Source organism: Delphinapterus leucas, chromosome 4, assembly GCF_059928025.1.
Source record: "Delphinapterus leucas isolate spDelLeu-1000000601 "Yukka" chromosome 4, BTC_Dleu_Yukka2, whole genome shotgun sequence".
In the NCBI taxonomy this organism is placed as follows: domain Eukaryota; kingdom Metazoa; phylum Chordata; class Mammalia; order Artiodactyla; family Monodontidae; genus Delphinapterus; species Delphinapterus leucas.
This window is the reverse complement of record NC_143132.1, coordinates 80,921,735-80,941,178: the sequence shown is the minus strand read 5'-3', so window position 1 is coordinate 80,941,178 and position 19,444 is coordinate 80,921,735. Positions and strand designations below refer to the sequence as shown.

The 19,444-nt window shown below is 39.9% G+C and overlaps 1 protein-coding gene across 1 annotated transcript; it reads left to right on the top strand.

Moving 5' to 3' along the window:
* Positions 1-3,916: 3,916 nt before the first annotated feature.
* On the top strand, positions 3,917-19,075 carry DNAJB11 (DnaJ heat shock protein family (Hsp40) member B11). Its single transcript, XM_022570084.3, has 10 exons — positions 3,917-4,167; positions 6,801-6,957; positions 10,727-10,824; positions 12,604-12,736; positions 14,542-14,684; positions 15,507-15,589; positions 16,262-16,319; positions 17,450-17,561; positions 18,014-18,173; positions 18,632-19,075. Exons 1-10 carry the CDS (start codon positions 4,100-4,102, stop codon positions 18,694-18,696), a joined length of 1,077 nt encoding a protein of 358 aa, XP_022425792.1. The 5' UTR covers positions 3,917-4,099; the 3' UTR covers positions 18,697-19,075.
* The last annotated feature ends 369 nt before the right edge of the window (positions 19,076-19,444 follow it).

The following is a 19,444-nucleotide window of genomic DNA, read 5'->3' as shown; positions in this document are numbered from 1 at the left end:
TTTTCTAGATTCTACGTATATGTGTTAATATACGATATTTGTTTTTCTCTTTCTGACTTCACTCTGTATGACAGTCTCTAGATCCATCCACGTCTCAACAAATGACCCAATTTCGTTCCTTTTTATGGCTGAGTAATATTCCATTGTATATATGTATCACATCTTCTTTATCCATTTGTCTGTTGATGGGCATTTAGGTTACTTCCATGACCTGGCTATTGTAAATAGTGCTGCAATGAACATTGGGGTGCATGTGTCTTTTTGAATTATGGTTTTCTCTGGGTATATGCCCAGTAGTGGGATTGCTGGATCGTATGGTAGTTCTATTTTTAGTTTTTTAAGGAACCTCCATACTGTTCTCCATAGTGGCTGTATCAATTTACATTCCCACCAACAGGGCAAGAGGGTTCCCTTTTCTCCACACCCTCTCCAGCATTTGTTGTTTGTACATTTTCTGATGATGCCCATTCTAACTGGTGTGAGGTGATACCTCATTGCAGTTCTGAGTTGCATTTCTCTAATAATTAGTGATGTTGAGCAGCTTTTCATGTGCTTCTTAGCCATCTGTATGTCTTCTCTGGAGAGATGTCTATTTAGGTCTTCTGCCTATTTTTGGATTGGGTTGTTTGTTTTTTTAATACTGAGCTGCATGAGCTGTTTATATATTTTGGAGATTAATCCTTTGTCCGTTGATTCATTTGCAAATATTTTCTCCCATTCTGAGGGTTGTCTTTTCGTCTTGTTTATGGTTTCCTTTGCTGTGCAAAAGCTTTGAAGTTTCATTAGGTTCCATTTGTTTATTTTTGTTTTTATTTCCATTACTCTAGGAGGTGGATCAAAAAAGATCTTGCTGTGATTTATGTCAAAGAGTGTTCTTCCTATGTTTTCCTCTAAGAGTTTTATAGTGTCTGGTCTTACATTTAGGTCTCTAAACCATTTTGAGTTTATTTTTGTGTATGGTGTTAGGGAGTGTTCTAATTTCATTCTTTTATATGTAGCTGTCCAGTTTTCCCATCCCCACTTATTGAAGAGACTGTCTTTTCTCCATTGTATATCCTTGCCTCCTTTGTCATAGATTAGTTGACCATAGGTGTGTGGGTTTATCTCTGGGCTTTCTATCTTTTTCCATTGATCGATGTTTCTGTTTTTGTGCCAGTACCATATTGTCTTGATTACTTTAGCTTTGTAGTATAGTCTGAAGTCAGGGAGTCTGATTCCTCCAGCTCCATTTTTTTCCCTCAAGACTGCTTTGGCTATTCAGGGTCTTTTGTGTCTCCATACAAATTTTAAGATTTTTTGTTCTAGTTACATAAAAATGCCATTGGTAGTTTGATAGGGATTGCATTGAATCTATAGATTGCTTTAGGTAGTATAGTCATTTTCACAATATTGATTCTTCCAATCCAAGAACATGGTATATCTCTCCATCTGTTGGTATCATCTTTAATTTCTTTCAACAGTGTCTTATAGTTTTCTGCATACAGGTCTTTTGTCTCCCTAGGTAGGTTTATTCCTAGGTATTTTATTCTTTTTGTTGCAATGGTAAATGGGAGTGTTTCCTTAATTTCTCTTTCAGATTTTTCATCATTAGTGTATAGGAATGTAAGAGATTTCTGTGCATTAATGTTGTATCCTGCAACTTTTCCAAATTCATTGATTAGCTCTAGTAGTTTTCTGGTGGCATCTTTAGGATTCTGTATGTATAGTATCATGTCATCTGCAAACAGTGACAGTTTTACTTCTTCTTTTCCAATTTGTATTCCTTTTATTTCTTTTTTTTCTCTGATTGCCGTGGCTAGGACTTCCAAAACAATGTTGAATAATAGTGGTGAGAGTGGACATCCTTGTCTTGTTCCTGATGTTAAAGGAAAGGTCATTTCCTGCTTTCTTAGTTGTTTGTGGCCTCTCTAGGTGTGGGAGATACAAAGGTAAATAAGACCATAAAATGCAATTTAGTTCCTCTTTTATGTGGCCTCTCTCCCCTAGTAGGCACCTTCCTGAAAGCAGTAACCTGGTCTACCTCTTACCTCTGCACTGTGTCTGGCACAGTGCTAAGCACTAGGATTACAGCAGTGAACAAAACAGATAAGGTTCTTGCTTTCTTGGAGTGTATATTTTAATAGGGAGAATAGATAATACATTAGGAAAATAAAATAGAATAATTTCAGTTGTTAGTAAGTGTTATGAAATTTGGGGAAAGGGGTGAGTGCCGAATCTGAGCTGAGGCCTAAAGAATAAGAAGCCAGCACACGAAGATCACAGTCAAAGCGACTTTGTCTCTGTCACAAGCTCTGTTCTAGGTTGCTGTTCTAGACAGCTGTGAACAAAACAGTACAGATTCATGCTTTCATGAAAGTGGCATTCCAATGTGTGTGAGTGTGAGGGGCAGGGATGGAAATAATAAAATAGCACACTGTAAGAATAGTGACTCAGTAGGGGCTAATTTTGATTGGTTGGTCAGGGAAGTCTGCTATGAGGTGGTGAATTTAAGCTGTTATCTGAGTTTAAAAAGGAGTCACCCATGTTAGGATCTGAGGAAAGAGCGTTTCAGGCAGAGAACAGCTAGAACAAATGCCCTAGGCAGGAATGAGCTTGGCGTATTCAGAAAAGAGAAAAGAAACCACTTTTATTGGAACGTGGTAAGGAGTATACTAGGTGAGGGTACAGATCATATAAGATTTTTGTTCTTTTTCCCCAGCTTTATTGAGAAATAATGTTTCTATAAGCTAGTATAAATATAAAGACTTGGGATCTTATTGCAAGTGCAATGAAAAGCCATTCGAGGCTTTTAAGCAGACAAATTATATGATCTGACATGTTTGTAAAAAATCATGGCAGGGGGAAGGGACGGGGTGAAAAAAAAATACTAAGATATTACGAGTGGAGGCAGGGAGACCAGTTAGGAAGCCCTTGCCAGGTGGGAGATGTTGTGACTTAGCCCAGAGAGGTAGTGGAGATGTAGAATAGTGGACAGATTCAATATACGGTTTAAAGGTAAAGATTTGGATGGGGGATACAGGAGAGAATCAAGGAAGACACCTAAAGTTTTGTAGTGAACAACTAGGTGGTGCAATTACTGAAATGAGCAAAAATGGGGGGGGGGGATCCGTTCTCTTCTTAACTGTAATATTTATTGTTCTTTGCGTGCTTACTATGTGCCAGACGCTGTGCTAGACGGTTTACAGATTTTCTCCTACTAAAATTTCACAACACTACCAGTAAATGCTTTGCCTCAGGTTTGTAGATAAAGCAGCTTAGTGTCAGGCTGGGAGCGGGGAGGGAGCATGTTCTCACCGCTAGGAAGTGGTGGAGGCTGAATCCGAACCTAAGTCTGCTTCCAGGGCCACTCCTCATCAGGCCTCTTCTTTGCGAAACCGAGACAATTTTCTCCTAGGTTTGTTAGAAGATAAAATATGATCTAAGCTGTGCATCAGCCGTACTGTTGGCGTGGAGTCATTGTCCCCGCCCATTTCGCCCCCGTCCTTCCTCTCCGGCGTACAGCGCCTAGCTCTAGGTGAATGAAATTCCGAGACTCGTAACCAAGATAAAACCTCCCTCCCGCAATTGGTCAGTGCTGGAGGAGGAGCCCCGTGATTGGTGGAGAGTCCAAGGAGGCGGGCGGAGGGAAACTTTGTGTACCGCGATGCCGGCTTTTGGAACCCTTTCCCCACCACCAATCTTTACGTAATTTTCTGCGACTCGCAGGTGCCCGGGCTGAGCGGATTCCTGCTGCGGCACGATTCTCTGACGTTCCCCCTTCTAATTGGCCGGGAGCTGCGGCTGTAGTTCCGAAGCCTAACTGGCCGGCCTCACCGCCTCGGAGGTGAAGTGTACTGCGCTGATTGGCTGTGAGGCGCCGGCCGCGTGTGATGTCCCGAGCAGCGATTGGCTCTGGCCCGCTGGGTGCTTCTCTCGCCGGGACTCGGGACTCCCGGGAAGTGGACTGGTAGAGGAGGGGGGCAAGCTAGGTGTCGCTCCCGACTAAGTCGGAGACTCCGGCGTGAGGCGGCCTCTCAGGGCCGGGTGGGCTGGCGAGCCGACGCGGCGGCGGCGGCGGCGGCTGTGAAGAGTGCGGGGGTCAGGGGCCCGCAGAGAGACCATGGCCCCGCAGAACCTGGGCACCTTCTGCCTGTTGCTGCTGTACCTCATCGGGGCCGTGATCGCCGGGTGAGGAACTGGCACCCGCGGGCACGGGGCCCTTAAGTCAGTCTTGGCTGGGGAGGGGGCTTGAGGGAGGAGGGGGCATTGTCAGACTGGGGGAGTGGAGAGGGGCGTTGCTATGGTGAGGCGGTGGAGCGGAGGAATGGGTAGCGTGGGCCAGGCTTGCGGGGTGGAGAGGAGAGCAGAGGGTGATACGGGTGAGAGGGGCTTAGACCCAGAAGACCTAGAGCTAGATTTGCCTAGAGAAGTGAGGGTTGGATGCAGTGCCAAAAGCAACGTGGTGTGAGGGGGCTGCTGAGCTGGAGAAGAGGACGATTCAGCGTTGAGCCTGCAACAAGCCATTGGGCGGACATTAAGTGGGTGGGTTATGATGCCAGGCCAAGTGAGGAAGTGGGGAGGACAGGTTAGGGAGGCCATGCTGGGATTGAAGGAAGTTGGATTGAGGGAGCAAGGCAGACCCTTGGGAGAGCCCTTTTACTTCTCAGCTTCTTGACATGCTGAGCCTGAGTTGTCATCATGCCTCACTGTCTCTCCATGGAGCATTCTTAGGAAGCTGAATGGTATTACGAGCGGGGAAAAAACATTTCCACTACTACACCCATAGGTAGTAGACTGGGATTCTAGCCCACCCCCCACTTACGAATTATGTGACCTTGAAGGAACATTTCAATTCTCATCTGTGACATGAGGATGATAATGTGCCACCTGTTTGAAGGAAGTAGGACCACCTGAACTTTTGAGATTCTCCGGCCTTTAATAAGATCCACTATCGTATAGGCCTGCTGACCACAGGGTATGATATGCCAGGCTCATATTTTAGAACGTGGGGAATAGTAAAGTCTTAGCTTTTGACAAATTTATAGGTTGCTCTGAATGTAGAAAGCACTACCTAGCAGAGCTTTAAACTTTAAGTACTTGTTATTCTCTTAAAAGTTTTTTCCCTGTGCATATATGCTTCAACTTTGTTGGGTTTTTTTTCTTGTGAAACATCTTAAATTTCTAAAAAAATTAACTTCTCCTAGGTAATGCTTTATTGGGTTTTTTAACATGTTTTTTGTTAGTACTTTTTGCACGTAAAGCAATGGGTACCTTAAGTTGTTTAAACAAGATGTCAGGATAAATACTGTTAGTACTGTAGCTATAAACTTCAGTTTTTCTTAAAGGATTCTCTTGGGAACCATCATGTTGATGCTGAGTTATGCCAGCCATCTTTTCCCTGTATTTTTCTCAGCTGTTACTTAACCATTTTTATATTAAGTATATCCTAAGCCTCATTTTTTATATAGCTAGCTCTTTTGTCATTAACATTAGTGAAACTTTTGATTTATTTAGTTCTTGTCTCAAGAGATGTCAAGTTTTTGCAGATTTTTGGGGTGTGGCGATAAAGCACCTAAATAATCCTCATGGAACCCCTTGTCAGTGATAGTTTTTAAAATTTATACATAAAATGATTAAATGATTTTCCTGAAGTGTGACTAAGAGCTTATGAAATACATTTTTTAAAAAAGTTCTGTCATATATTACGTGGATCTTGATACCCCAATGCATTTTTCCCCACTGCATTTTAAAATTACCATCATTACTACATCATCTCCCTGTGAACAACTTTCCCATCCCTTTGGTTGAGAGAATGCATTTTCAGAGTAATTTCTGCTGGCTAAAGTGACTCTGGCAAAATGAATAGACTTTTGTGAGCATGCTTATTTATTCATTTCATTCAACGAATATTTATTTGTGTCTTCTATGGGCTGGCCATGGTCCCTGCCCTAAAAGTTTGTTAGTCTTATCCTGTCTTCCCATTGGCCTTTCCTGCAAAGATTCCCTTTACAATAATTTGGTTCCAACATAGTTCCTGGCAAGGAGGTCAGTGGATCTCCACTTTATCTCCTAGCTCATGCCATGTACATATTTGCAGCTGCTGGGACTTATAGGCGCCTGCATATGGGTTCCAGCAGCTGTCTCTAATTAAGACTTGACCTAGACAAACTAGTGTAACCACTAGTAATGACTGCAAAATTGAAATTTTCTCTCTCAGCAAAAAACTCCACAACTCATCCATTCAAATGGGTGTTATTCTCTCTTCAAGCTTTTTATTTGGGCTTTGACTTAACCTCTGTGTTAACCTCTGAAGTTAACTTCAGTCACTTCATCTTTAACATTCCAAGAGTGCTACTGTTAGAACATTTCTGTGACATAATCTTTTTGAACAAAGAAATTCATCCTTTGAGATTGACCTTTGGAAGCAGTCAAAAGTCATTTGAAGTCAATAGGGGAGAAAAAAGAGAGTCAATTTGAGTATACAGTTCTTGGTTGAAAATGATGTGTGACCATAAAATAAGAAAATGACTTTCTTGACTAAAGGTAGTTCTAAGAGAAGAATGCCAGAGATATTTTGAATAATTCTAGTATTGTTCAAAAAGTACATAGCCTCTCATTGTGATTACTTCAATATGAGACTCATTACAAATTCTAGTGTGTTCTCTTTTTAGTCATTCTTTTTCGTGTGTCACGTAGGTACCTTCATTTTCCTACCTCTTTGCTCAGACACAAACCTAAATGTAAAGGAAAAAATTTCACTTTTAAAAATGTAATGTATTAACTCTTCAATGAAGTATCTTCTCCCTCTCCCCCACCCTCAGGCGAGATTTCTATAAGATCTTAGGGGTGCCTCGCAGTGCCTCTATAAAGGATATTAAAAAGGCCTACAGGAAACTAGCCCTGCAGCTTCATCCTGACCGGAATCCTGATGATCCTCGAGCGCAGGAGAAATTCCAGGATCTGGGTGCTGCTTATGAGGTGAGTCAGGAAAAGGATAAAGTGTGAATAAAACCTACAGATACAGAAAAAAACCATGTAACGCTGAGTAACACTCCCATTTTTCAGGTCACTTTTTAAAAAAAAATTGACAGTAGATAAAAGTAGCAGTTGATGCTATATTGTACATTAATGTTAGTAGGTGCTACTTCCTGCCCTTTTCATTTCAGTATTTGTCTTATTAAGGAGAGTAATATTGAAAAAGACGAATGAAAGAAAATAGGATCGGTAGGTTAATACGTAGATTGATGATTAATCAATCCGTTTGAGAGTTGGAGCCAGAAACAGAAATAAAATCTAAATGAGGATTGCAAATCCACATGTGCCCATGTGGATCAGGCAGATAACATTCAGGGCAGGTATAAGATAAAACAGGAGAGTGGATATTCTACCTCCATGTTAGGAATCAGTAGCGATTGAAGAGGACTGTGACAAGCTGAAGACTTCTTGCCCCATTTCAGGGGAACAGCTGTTATTCAACACCAGCCAGTTTTTGCCATATACAGATGCAAACACTGTGTTTGCACACTGTGGCCAGATCATTTAATTTTTCAAGAGGAGTGGAAATCCTGATTTTTTGGTAAATTCTCCTGGTTGTAAAATGTTGGTAACTAATTCAATTAAAATTTTTCTTTTTCGTGCAAATCAAAGAAAACACAGCTGTAGTTTGAATTTGCAACCTGTAATCTAGAGGTCAAAATACTTTCATGTGTATCATCTCATTTAATCTTCATTAGGACACCTTGAGATATAGTAGAGCTGGGCATATTCTTCTTACCATTTTTAAAAAATTTTTTAACAACACAGAGGAATATTTACTGAATGCTTAATAATCTTTTTACTATTTGAAAAACCATTATACACAGAACCTTTCAACACTGTGGTGAAAAAATTTTACAAATAAGTCACTGATAATCTTTCATATGTATTAATTTAGGAGTTAGCTGTTTTGTGTGTGTTGCAATTCACCTTTCCCCTAGAAATAGAATACTATTACTCTGTGGTTATACTTTTTCTTTTCAGCTTTATTGAGATATAATTGACAAATAAAATTGTAAGATATTTAAAGTATATATTGTGATTACTTGGTACACATATACATTGTGAAAGGATTTCACCCATCTAGTTAATCCATCACCTCATATATTTATTGTTTTGGTGTGAACATTTAAGCTCTGCTTTCTTAGCAAATTTCGGTTATACAATACAGTGTTATCAATTCTAGTCACCATTTATTCACATTTTCTAAAAGGGCACAGAAAAAAATAATTTGACTCCAAAAGTCAGAGAGCTACAACTTCTGAATTCAAATTAAATCCCTGTATAGTGAGAAGACTGAAAACAAATCTGAAAAATATTTTAGTGGAAAAAACCCAGAAGGAAGGGATCCCAAGGCCTCCTAGGTTAAAGAAGTGAATGAACCAAAACAGTGACTTATATACCCAGGTGAAACCTAGAACTAATGGGGTTTCCCTTTCTTCTCTCAACACCTGTAGGACCAAAGTTCCTAACCTCGGGCCCACAAATAAACTTGAGAGGGTTGGTGGACCCTCCTAAATTACTGTATGTAATATTTTCTTTCTTGTTGATAATATGGATTCCATATTTCGCACTGTGTTTCCCATGAGTATTCCCATTGCTTGCTAGGAACCCAATAATCAAAAATATTTTCTGGGGAAGCTGTTGCTAAGAATTTACCATGCTCTTTAAAGACTCTACCATGTTCTTTAGCCATGACCTAGGCAAGGCTATACATAGATCATTCATGATATTGCAGTTTAACTCTTAAGAACCTTTCTGGTCACTAGTTCAAATTTTCTTTTTGCTTTGTATCATTCACTTGATTGCCTGCCTTTGGTCCTTAGATAAATTAGTGTTCACAAATCAGAATCCCAGTAAAGTTGAAGAGTCTTTTGTGAATACAAATCTGTCTTCTCTACTGAGCTGGGATTACTACTGGCATTTTAATTAGTTGAGACTCTGGTTGGTTGGCCAATCAACTAAGAAACTCCTTTTTTTCTTTTAATAATAAAAGTTTCCAAGACTATGGAATAAAGTTGCATTCCTTAGACAGAAGAAAAGTGAGGAGTAAGTGAATGGTAATAGATAACTTTAAGAGTAATTTGGGGGTAGTTATTACAGAAGCCTCCTATGTCCAAAAAGAAGCTGACTTTAAAAAATAGTCTTTGTTTTGGGGTTTTGAAATGGTGTTTCTTATGGACCCAAATGTGGGGTTCATTTCTTTGCCAAGACAGGAACAGAGAAGTAGACTTGAAAGTGAAAATATTGGAAATCCAGATCACGTAATAATGAGTTTTGTTTTGTTTTGTTTTTAAAGTTAACTCTGCCCATTTCTACTTCCCCAAAGTGGCTATTTTTTTAGGATATTTACCAAACTATTTTTTTTCTCACCTGGTCTATCACAGTGGCTTTAGTTGAGTACTCTGGTCACTTCTAGACTAACCCATTTGTCTTTGCTTTTAAGAATGCTCACTCTCTTGTACACTGAATTTCTTTTTATCCTTCTAAATGTATCTTAAATGTTAGTAGATTTTTGCTGTGGCACCTTACACATCATTCAGGCCCTGAGCCAAAAGTGTGTCCTATTTACATACGCCAGTTAGATCTTCCCTTTCTTTTGCTGAGTCAACAAACCCCATCTACTTCCAACCTCATGTTTCCTGAGCCAACACAAGTATGGGTTTGAAATAACTTTCTCCTTCAGTCTGCTATCTAAATAGACATTTAAGAATATCAAATAACATAAAGTTATTCAATTTTCAAAGTCATATATGTGCATATATTTCAGAATGCTCTAAGTAAATGGGAAGCTTTTTTTTGGGGAGGGCAAATTTTGAAGAACATTGAAGCTTATTTTGTTTTACATTCTTTAGTTCTGTATATGGAATGGTCCCAATGAGAAAGCATATACCTGTGACTGAGTATGTAGTTTTCTAAAACCATTAAAACTTCAGAAAGTCTTTTCAAGTTGTGAAATTGAGCTTGAGCGTCCTTCATAGAGCAGTGTCCCTTTTCACTCTTTGCAGTTCAAACTCAGGAGGTTATGAGCTGTGTGTGGCAGACAGCATTCTTCCACAAATGGATTTCTACATGAATCAAAAGAATGACAAGGGAATATGAAAATATTGCAGTGTAGAGCTTTCTGGAGACCTGTCATTGGAGTCCCTTGACTTACTGGTCTCTTAATGTGTGTGTGGTAGTGGGGTGCAGGGGTTATGGTATAGATGTGTAGGGCTGAGCATACTTGACGGCTGTCCTAATATACTGCTTCTGTGACTAATGACAGTCTGTCATAGTCATGTCCTAGTTTATAGTTTAGAGAGAGAATATAACATAGTGGTTAACAGCCTAAACACTGGAGTCAAACTACATGGGAATTAAACCTGAGGAATTCATCTCACCTCTTCCTGTTACTGCCCTCACATTCATAGCCATGTCGCTAATCTCCAGCATGATATTTATGGGGCTAGGTGAGTTTTGATAAATTTAAATTAAAAACATGAATGGAGCATTGTGGAAAGTTACAAAATGAGCACTGATCAAAGAATTTAGTCTGATAAAGAAAATAACTTTATAAACATGCCTTAATACCATACATAATGAAAACTGAATTCCACTAAAATTTTACATACAGTATCAGAGTTTAAAAAAACAAAAACATAAATGTGAATTCACCTTACCTGAATATTACCAACTCATAATCTTTTCTTCCACTGGCTTTTACCCCCAGGTTCTGTCAGATAGTGAGAAACGGAAACAATATGATACTTATGGTGAAGAAGGATTAAAAGATGGGCATCAGAGCTCCCATGGAGACATTTTTTCACAGTAAGTAATTTATCTATCTGCAGGGTATTAGTGTCTGAGAATGGATCACTTAGTGATTATTAAAGAATTATCCTTGCTCCCTTGTTCAGAAGCTTTCGATGAAGAGTACAGCTCAACTGATCCTTGACCAAGAGGTCATTCATCATCCTTTCTGTGGGAATATACTCCTCTATTTTCACAAAGCTCCAGAAAAGACAGGTGGCACTAAAAGGGATGTCCATCTAGCCAACCATATCAATTAAATCAACCCTGACTGTGTTGGGGGGGATATATGTTGGAAACCAGTTCATTTTATCTCCTTGCTGTCTTAGAATCTGCAAACCACTTAATGAGCAAAGGAGATTCTTATAAGCGGAGAGAGAAATTCCTACTCTCATACCCAAAGCTGACTCTTCATCCTATCCACAAGAGAGGGATGATTATGATAATCAGCATTGTTGGAAGGAGTTGGGTTAGAGGCTCTTCATCCCTTGCTGGACCCAGCTTTCTGGGAGTGCTGAGAGGCTGGAATAATAAACATCTTTCCTTCCCGCTCTTTGAGCCCCTCTTTGTTGAGCATTTGAATTTTCATATGTCCTGATGATGCATAAGTAGGAGATCTTGATCTGGGGTTTCAAGTCAAGTTATAAATAAAAAGATGTTTGAATATGCATTTCTATGGGGAGAGGATGCATTGCTTTCTTCAGATTCTCTTCAGATTCTTCAGATTCTCAAAGAGAATTTTCTTTAGATTCTCAGATTTCTTCAGATTTGTGAACGCTTCCCCAAAAGAAGTAAGAATCACTGTTGCTACAACAGCTTCCCTCATTTAGTGTTTGGGGGTGACAGTAGATTCAGGACTTAGGACGATGTGTGAGTAATAGTATTAGGAAATCTTTCTCTTCCCCAGGATTGATTTGGCTGCTGTAGCCTACCAGGGAAGTGTCCTGTTTGAACCCCTTAGCAGTTAGAAGTGATACCCAGGGATGCCAGAAAGAAAAAAGGCTCTGCCCTTGCTCCTTCCCCACCAATATCCTCCCTCTCTGCTTTTATTTAAGATTCAGGGAATCCATTCACCAAGATTGGGTTTTGGTTTTGTTTTTTGAAGGGGTTGGGGTTGTTGTATATTTGTCATCACTATGCTAACATCTGAGGCTCTTAATAACCAAAACTTAACGTCAAGATTAGAACTCCTATACAATTGAAGGTCACTGTTTATAGTAATCTCAAAGTGACGCTTCTGTTACTTAACACAAATTAATTTTGGTCTTATGACACCAGAACTTCCTTTTCTGTAAGATCCAGAGTTTTACTAAAGCTGATGCTTTTTATTTTAATTATGTATCCAAGATTTTTGTACAAAGCAGTAGCTTGTTTCAGCAAAGTTAGTTTCTAAAAAAGCATGTAAAGGTGAACACTACAAATGTCCAAAATTACCATTAGGTTTGGCAATACATGAATGTATATAGACTATACCCTTTCTCAATGTCTCCATTATATCCTGATATTTGTCAGTATTGAGAGAGATTATTTTTTCATTGATTAAGAATTCATTGGCATACTCTATACACTGTACTGTGTGTCTGGACAATATTAAAAAGTAAATTTTTTTGTAGTAGGGGCAATATAGTTGACATTATATAAATTAAAAATTGTGTATGATGTATGACTCCAATGTATTAAAATGTCTTTCAGTTTTGCTCACTGGTGGGACACAATATTTTATCAATGTGAAGAAAACTAAAGTTGTAAGAGGTGAACTCTGATTTCTTTTCATGATGATTTTACACTTACCAACAGCTTCTTTGGAGATTTTGGTTTCATGTTTGGAGGAACCCCTCGTCAGCAAGACAGAAATATTCCAAGAGGAAGTGATATTATTGTAGATCTAGAAGTCACTTTGGAAGAAGTATATGCAGGAAATTTTGTAGAAGTAAGTCCAAACTATACAGCTATTCATATTGACTCCCAGAATGTGTTCTTATGACTAAAAACAAGAGGTTTCTACGTACCTTCTCTGTCTTTTAGGGGGTGGGGAGGTGTATAGAATTGAATTAATCATAATTCTTGGTTCATGATATGCTGTTATTATTTCATGAACTCATCACTCAGCCCAAGAACTAAATAAAACAATACCAGGAGTTATATCTACCTACATGCTACTTCCCTATTCCATTCACTTGCCTCCTTTCCCAGGTAACTGTCTAATATCCTGAGTTTTGTCTTTATTGTTCCCTTGCCACTCGTGTTTGTTTGTTTTATTACATATATAGGAATACCTGAATAATGTTTACTTTCACTGTTTTTGACTTTGTAAAAATGATACCATACTATACATTAGCTTCTGAGACTGGCCTTTTTTACTCTTAATATTGTCAGAATTCATCCATGTTCTTGCTTATAGCTATAATTCTGCTGAATGGAATTTCATGTGACCACGTTGCAACAATAGGCATGTAGGTTACCTCCAGTTTTTTTCAATTCCAAGCTGTGCTTTTAGGAAGTCTTGTACATATATCCAGGTAAAAAGATTAATTTCCCATGTTCCCTTGCAGACCTGTTGTCTGTCATCATTGCTAATACATAATGTGCATCACTCTTTGCAGTTAGCATGCTCCTAAACAAATTCCTTTTTAATCTAATTATCGTAAAGGGTGTATATGACCTTGCTATTTAAATGCCCCCATGGTAGGTTCTTTTTAAGAAAAAATTACCTTGAGAGAGCATAGTGATTAAAAGCACAGAGTTTGGAGCTAGACTGCCTGGTTTAGAATCCTGGCTCTACCATACATTGGTTATGTGACCTTGGTCGTATTACTGAGCCTTTCTGTGCTTTCATTCTTTCCTCTGTAAAATGGAGATAATAGCATCTACCTCATAAAGCTGCTATGAGGATTAAATGAGTTCATAAATATATGTGATTAGGGCCTTGCTTGGCACATACTAAGTGCTATAAAGTGTTGGCTGTAATTATTGTTATTGTTATTTATTCCGTTGACCTGGGCTTTCATATGTTTGTAGGCTTTGAGGGATTTTTCTCCAAGCATTCATGTCATCTTACTGCATGAGCATGTGCCCTGTGATTAGTAGGTGTTTGACTAAACAGGCAAAATCAAGAGTACATTTCTTCATATATTTTAGTTTCTAGTGATTTAGAGGGATCAGAATGTTTAATTGCAATCAACTACAAGGAGATGATCGTTGTGTCTTTTCTTACGGGTTAGAGTATCTGAATCGAGACAGCACTGGAAAACACTGCCAGATTGAGTTGCCTGAAACAAGGAAGTGTTTTCATGAGGTTAATCATGACTAATCCTGGGGTGGGAGCCACAAACCAGCTTTTGAAGGCTGTGGTTGTTCTTCAGGGCTTATGCTTTACACAGCTCAGATTTCTCAAGAGATAGTAATTCTGTGCACTACTTTAACTCAGTAGTATTTTGTCATGGCTTAGAAAAGGTGATTCCATACATACTATCTTTCAGTTCTCTTCGTTCTTACCCTCCTCTCTCTTCTCCAACTTTAGAATTTGAGTCAGTTAAAGATCCATTTGCTCAACTCCTATGTGGGAGCTGACTTGTAACTCCTCCAAGACTTCTCTCAGCTGTGGGTCTCCCTGAGGGATGGCTTGGGAGAGAAGGGGAAGTGCGAACCCCGGCAGGTGCGCAGAGTCCCGATCTGGTGAGGAAACCAAAGGCTGGGACACAAGAGAGAAGCTGATCCTGTGTGTGTACTTGCTAGGTGGTTAGAAACAAACCCGTGGCAAGGCAGGCCCCTGGCAAACGGAAGTGCAACTGCAGGCAGGAGATGCGGACCACCCAGCTGGGCCCCGGCCGCTTCCAGATGACCCAGGAGGTGGTCTGCGACGAGTGCCCGAATGTCAAGTGAGTGCAAGCACCTTCTTTGCTCTGCCAAGGGACACTTTAATCATCTCATTTGTCTAATAAAATGCCAATGGTCCATACCTAGATTTTTTTTCCCTCCCTCTCCCCCATCCTTCTCTCTCTCCCTCATGTTCTGCCAGAGGATAGAGCAAAGAAATGTACAGTTTAATTTTTTCCGAAAGTATCTGTTAAGAATATCTCCTTTTATGTTTATGAACTAATAAGCAGTGCCCTTTATTTCTGAATATACTTAACAAAAATGTTGATATTTTTCCGTTTTCCTACTTGGAATGTTTCCTTTTTCCTACTTGGAATATTTAGAGCAATCTTATGTGTACAGCTAACATTTCAGATTAGAGAAGTAGTATTTGCTGATTTATGTTATAAATACAACTGTTTAATTGAACCTTCAATTGTATATATTAAAACTAGCTCAGTTATTTGTGGGATCAGTGAAAAAAATCAAATAGGATAAACTCTTCTGTTAGATTTTCTGATAAACATGATGCTGTCCTTTCAGGTGCACATTTATGTAAATGCGAGTAGTTTTCTCTGTTACTGATCACTCACTTCAAGGCAATCAATCTACTGCAGGCTTTTTTGGAGTCAGCAGTCGCATGGTTATGTGATATATAGTAGCTTTGCCCTGGCTTTTGGCAGGTGGAAGGTGTAAATGGATATCAGGTGGTTTTGTCATTTAGGGATACAGGATAGTCTTCCAAGAGAAAAGGTCTGATTGAGTAGATAAAACCTTATTATCTGTATCTGGGGTTTGGTTTATATTTTCTTTTTTTTTTTTCTTTTAAATGCTCTTTGTCTCAGACTAGTGAATGAAGAACGAACACTGGAGGTGGAAATTGAACCTGGGGTGAGAGATGGCATGGAGTACCCCTTTATTGGAGAAGGTGAAATATTGATATTGATGTTTTATTATTGTAACTTTATGCTCTCGCCTGCTTATGAACACCTCCCACCCCCACCTCACCCCATACCTCATGGCCACCTAGTAAATGCATATATCATTTCCAACACACTTCAGTCAGTTTTAGGACACAGAAAGCCTTTTTATGACCATCCTTAAGCATCCTGGCTGGTCCACTTAAGCAGTAGCATTACTGTTTATCCTTTGACTATCATGGCCAAAAGTTACTGTCACGTAGCCTAAGTTAGGTCAAAGTTTAAATGTTCAGAACTTAATGGATTAATTTTAACTCAGCAATGAAAGAAGTTATGTAACTCTAGTTGGCATTAATAAGATGCCCTCAGACCTCACTTAGGGGTTAAATTTAAATCTCTAGAAGAAAAATAGCTTTAAAACATCAGATTCAGGAGACCAGTGAATCATTCCTTGTTTAGGAAGTAGGTCAAGTTATTTATTGCTGTGTCTGAGTCCCAGGTGATCCTCACTAATAATCTGAGACTTGACATAACCAGGTAGACACGCTGCTCTCACAGATAGGCTTGACAGTCAAAGCCTAAGGTAGTGGCTTTAGAAAATTCTCTCAACTGCTAAATAGATTTGCAGCGTTCAACTTGCGTGGCTTACAGTGTGCTGTAATCTCTTCTCTTCTGACAAGGTGAGCCTCATGTGGATGGAGAGCCAGGAGACTTACGGTTCCGAATCAAAGTTGTCAAGTAAGTAATCTCAGTTTAGAGGCCTTCTCTTTAGCCCTTGCTTTTCAGAGGAGTCAGGTTAAAGAAATATGGGTAGCCACCAGGGCACTTCCAGACTTTTTCCTCTGTTTCATGCCCTTAATACCCTAAATATGTAACTCTACAGCCATACTGAAAATTTGGGGTTGGAGCCTAGGATTGAGTCCATTTATTTATTTACTTCCATGTCCAAGTCCAAAAGATGTTGGGAGGAAAGCATCGATATTATGAGTAAGGAGCTGTGAAGGAGAGGCAGACAAGGAGACCAGAGATTTTAACTGAGGAAATACGGCCCCATACAAGAATGGGAGACTTTTCCGTAGAAAGGAGCTTCTGTGACATCACCTGCAGCTGCAGGGCAGCTTCTCTGGTTGGCTTCTCTTCAACGTGCAGTTCTGCTTACATAAGAATTTTACCTGGGACTCAGGCTTTCTTGTTTATCACTTGTCTCTTGTTACCACTTTGGAAACCAGTGATACCTCTGTTTCTAAGGATTCACTGAAACAAGGTTCCCACCCAAATATGGAGAAATGGGCCCCCAGTGCCAAGGACTTTTTTCCCTCATAGCACTCTTTAATCTCAGTGATCTTTCCCCAACCTTCCTCACCTACCTTGTCTTTCCCATCACTTCCCAGAGAAGCTGGCACATGTACTGTTCCCTGAATAAACCTGGTACCTTCTCAAGTCCTTATTTTTGCCAGAATTCCCTCTTGCCCTATCCCCACCCTCCCCTGCGCCCACCTTATTTGCAGCTTCAGAGCTGATCAGGCCTTACAAGCCCAGCTCTAGAAGCCCCCCAGGACCCGTCCCTGATGCCATTCTCCCCCAGTCCCACAGCCAGAAGTTGTCCTCTCTTTTCCATAATCTAGTTACTTGTATTTTAATTACGTGCTTTGACTTCTGCTGATTGTAAGCTCCTTAAGATTAGGGTTTAATAAATCTTAGGCTACTTTACAGTCTTGATTAATACTATACACGAAGGAGTGTCTAATAAATGCCTATTTCTTGAAAGAGTGGCATTCATCCTTTTCCATGATTTTTCTAAAAACTTTTTGAACTCTTCCCAAAGAAAGACTTTGGAAGTTAATGATCTTTACCTTGTTCTGTTCTAGGCACCCAATATTTGAAAGGCGAGGAGATGACTTATACACAAACGTGACAATCTCCCTCGTGGAATCTCTGGTGGGCTTCGATATGGATATTGCTCACTTGGATGGTCACAAGGTAAGCAAACCAGTTCTCCCGCTTCCTGTCCTTTTAAAGCCTTCACATGGCTGCTGTTGAGGTTACTTCAGCCACTTCAGTCATTTGGAGCCACGGGGACTAAGTGCTCAGGCTTTGTCCTGTCATCTTTCCTCACTCTGCTGCTGAACATGTAGCAGTAACAACGCCACAGACCCCTCAGCTACTCAGAGGTGATTGCACAGCCTTTGGCAGTCTCATCTTTACAGTCTCCGTTGGAAAAAGCCTTACTTTTTTACGTGTTTCGTTTTTCTTTTTCTTTTTGAAAACCTTCTCTTTCTTTGGCTCGCACTGTCCTAATGATGTTTCCCCTGCCCCTTCATCCTGCTGCTCTGAGCCATGACATGGGCTCTGGGCGCCAGTACTCACTGGAAGCTGTGTGTTGTGCTTCGAGAGTACCAGTCCTGCTCCAGTCCATCCCCTTTGCTTTCCAGGTACATATTTCCCGGGATAAGATCACCAGACCAGGAGCCAAGCTATGGAAGAAAGGGGAAGGGCTCCCCAACTTTGACAACAACAACATCAAGGGCTCTTTGATAATCACTTTCGATGTGGATTTTCCAAAAGAACAGTTATCAGAGGAAGCAAGAGAAGGTGAGGGTATAATATTTACTGTTCAAGGAAAGATGAGGTCTACATTAGAAGGATTAGAGGCTTAGGAGTGAAGTCTGTAATGACTGATTGAGAAGAGGGCCCAGTCAGTGGGTCCTAAGTAAAAAGGAAAAGGTGAGAGAGGTCAAAACTGGAAAGAGGACAAAGAAGAAGGAATGGAAGACAGCTAAAGAGCTTTCTGTCCATTTCAATTGCCTCTTATCGGATTTTGTGGGATGTATGTGTGGTATGTGTACCTGAGACACAAAGACAGGGGGTCACCTTGGACGTGCATGTATGGGTATCCACATGCGATAAAGTTAGACATTGGTAGTTACTTGTTTAATTCAGATCCCTGGTTGTCATAAGGCCTTTTGTGAGCCTCCCCATGAAACATGCTCTTCAAACTCTGGGGAAGTCACTTTTTTGTTAACGGAGTCATTTGTTCATTCTTTCCTCAGGTATCAAACAGCTGCTGAATCAAGGATCAGTGCAGAAGGTATACAATGGACTGCAAGGATATTAAGAGTGAATAAAATTGGACTTTGTTTTAAAATAAGTGAATCAGCGATATTTATTATCTGCAGGGTTTTTTGTTTTCATTTTCAATATGCAAGTTTGGTTTAGTTTTTTTTTCTTCTAATGATCGTCATGAAATGAATAAGAGGGCTTAAGAATTTGTCCATTCGTGTTGAGAAAAGAATGACCAGCAAAAGGTTTAATAATACCTCTCCCTTTGGGGATTTATGTCTGGTGCTGCCGCCTGAGTTTCAAGAATTAAAGCTGCAAGAGGACTCCAGGAGCAAAAGACACAGTATAAAGGGTTGGAGTTAATTGTTAGCTATTTCATTCGAAATGCCAACTGGAGAAGTCTGTTTTTAAATACAATTTTGTTGTTAATTTTTTCTTGACTCCTGTTTTCTTGTTGGTGTAGTTACCCTGTTGTCTCTTCCACCTCCATTTTGGTCATTTTTCCTTGATCAGCCTCGTTTCCCTCCTTGGGGCCTGTGAGCTAGTTGGGTTTTCCTCCCATCAAGCAAGATGAATGCACAAACCTGTGGAAGAGTGATGAAGATCCAGTCGCTGTACCCAATTAAACACACATGGCACTTTCTAGAAAGGAGCCTGAAGAAAATTAGAGATTGGAGTAGGTGAAACAAGGTCACACAACCACCTAATTGTCCTTGAGAAAGTATATTCCCTCTCATTTAATTTGGGAATAATCAAATCTGACATGGAAACTTTACTGTTTAGAAAGCACTTTTCATGTATCC

Coding starts and splice junctions, on each gene's coding strand:
- DNAJB11 (XM_022570084.3), top strand. CDS start 4,100: ATGGCCCCGCAGAACCTGGGCACCTTCTGCCTGTTGCTGCTGTACCTC. Junction 10,825..12,603: donor CATGGAGACATTTTTTCACA/GTAAGTAATTTA, acceptor ACTTACCAACAG/CTTCTTTGGAGATTTTGGTT. Junction 15,590..16,261: donor GTACCCCTTTATTGGAGAAG/GTGAAATATTGA, acceptor TCTTCTGACAAG/GTGAGCCTCATGTGGATGGA.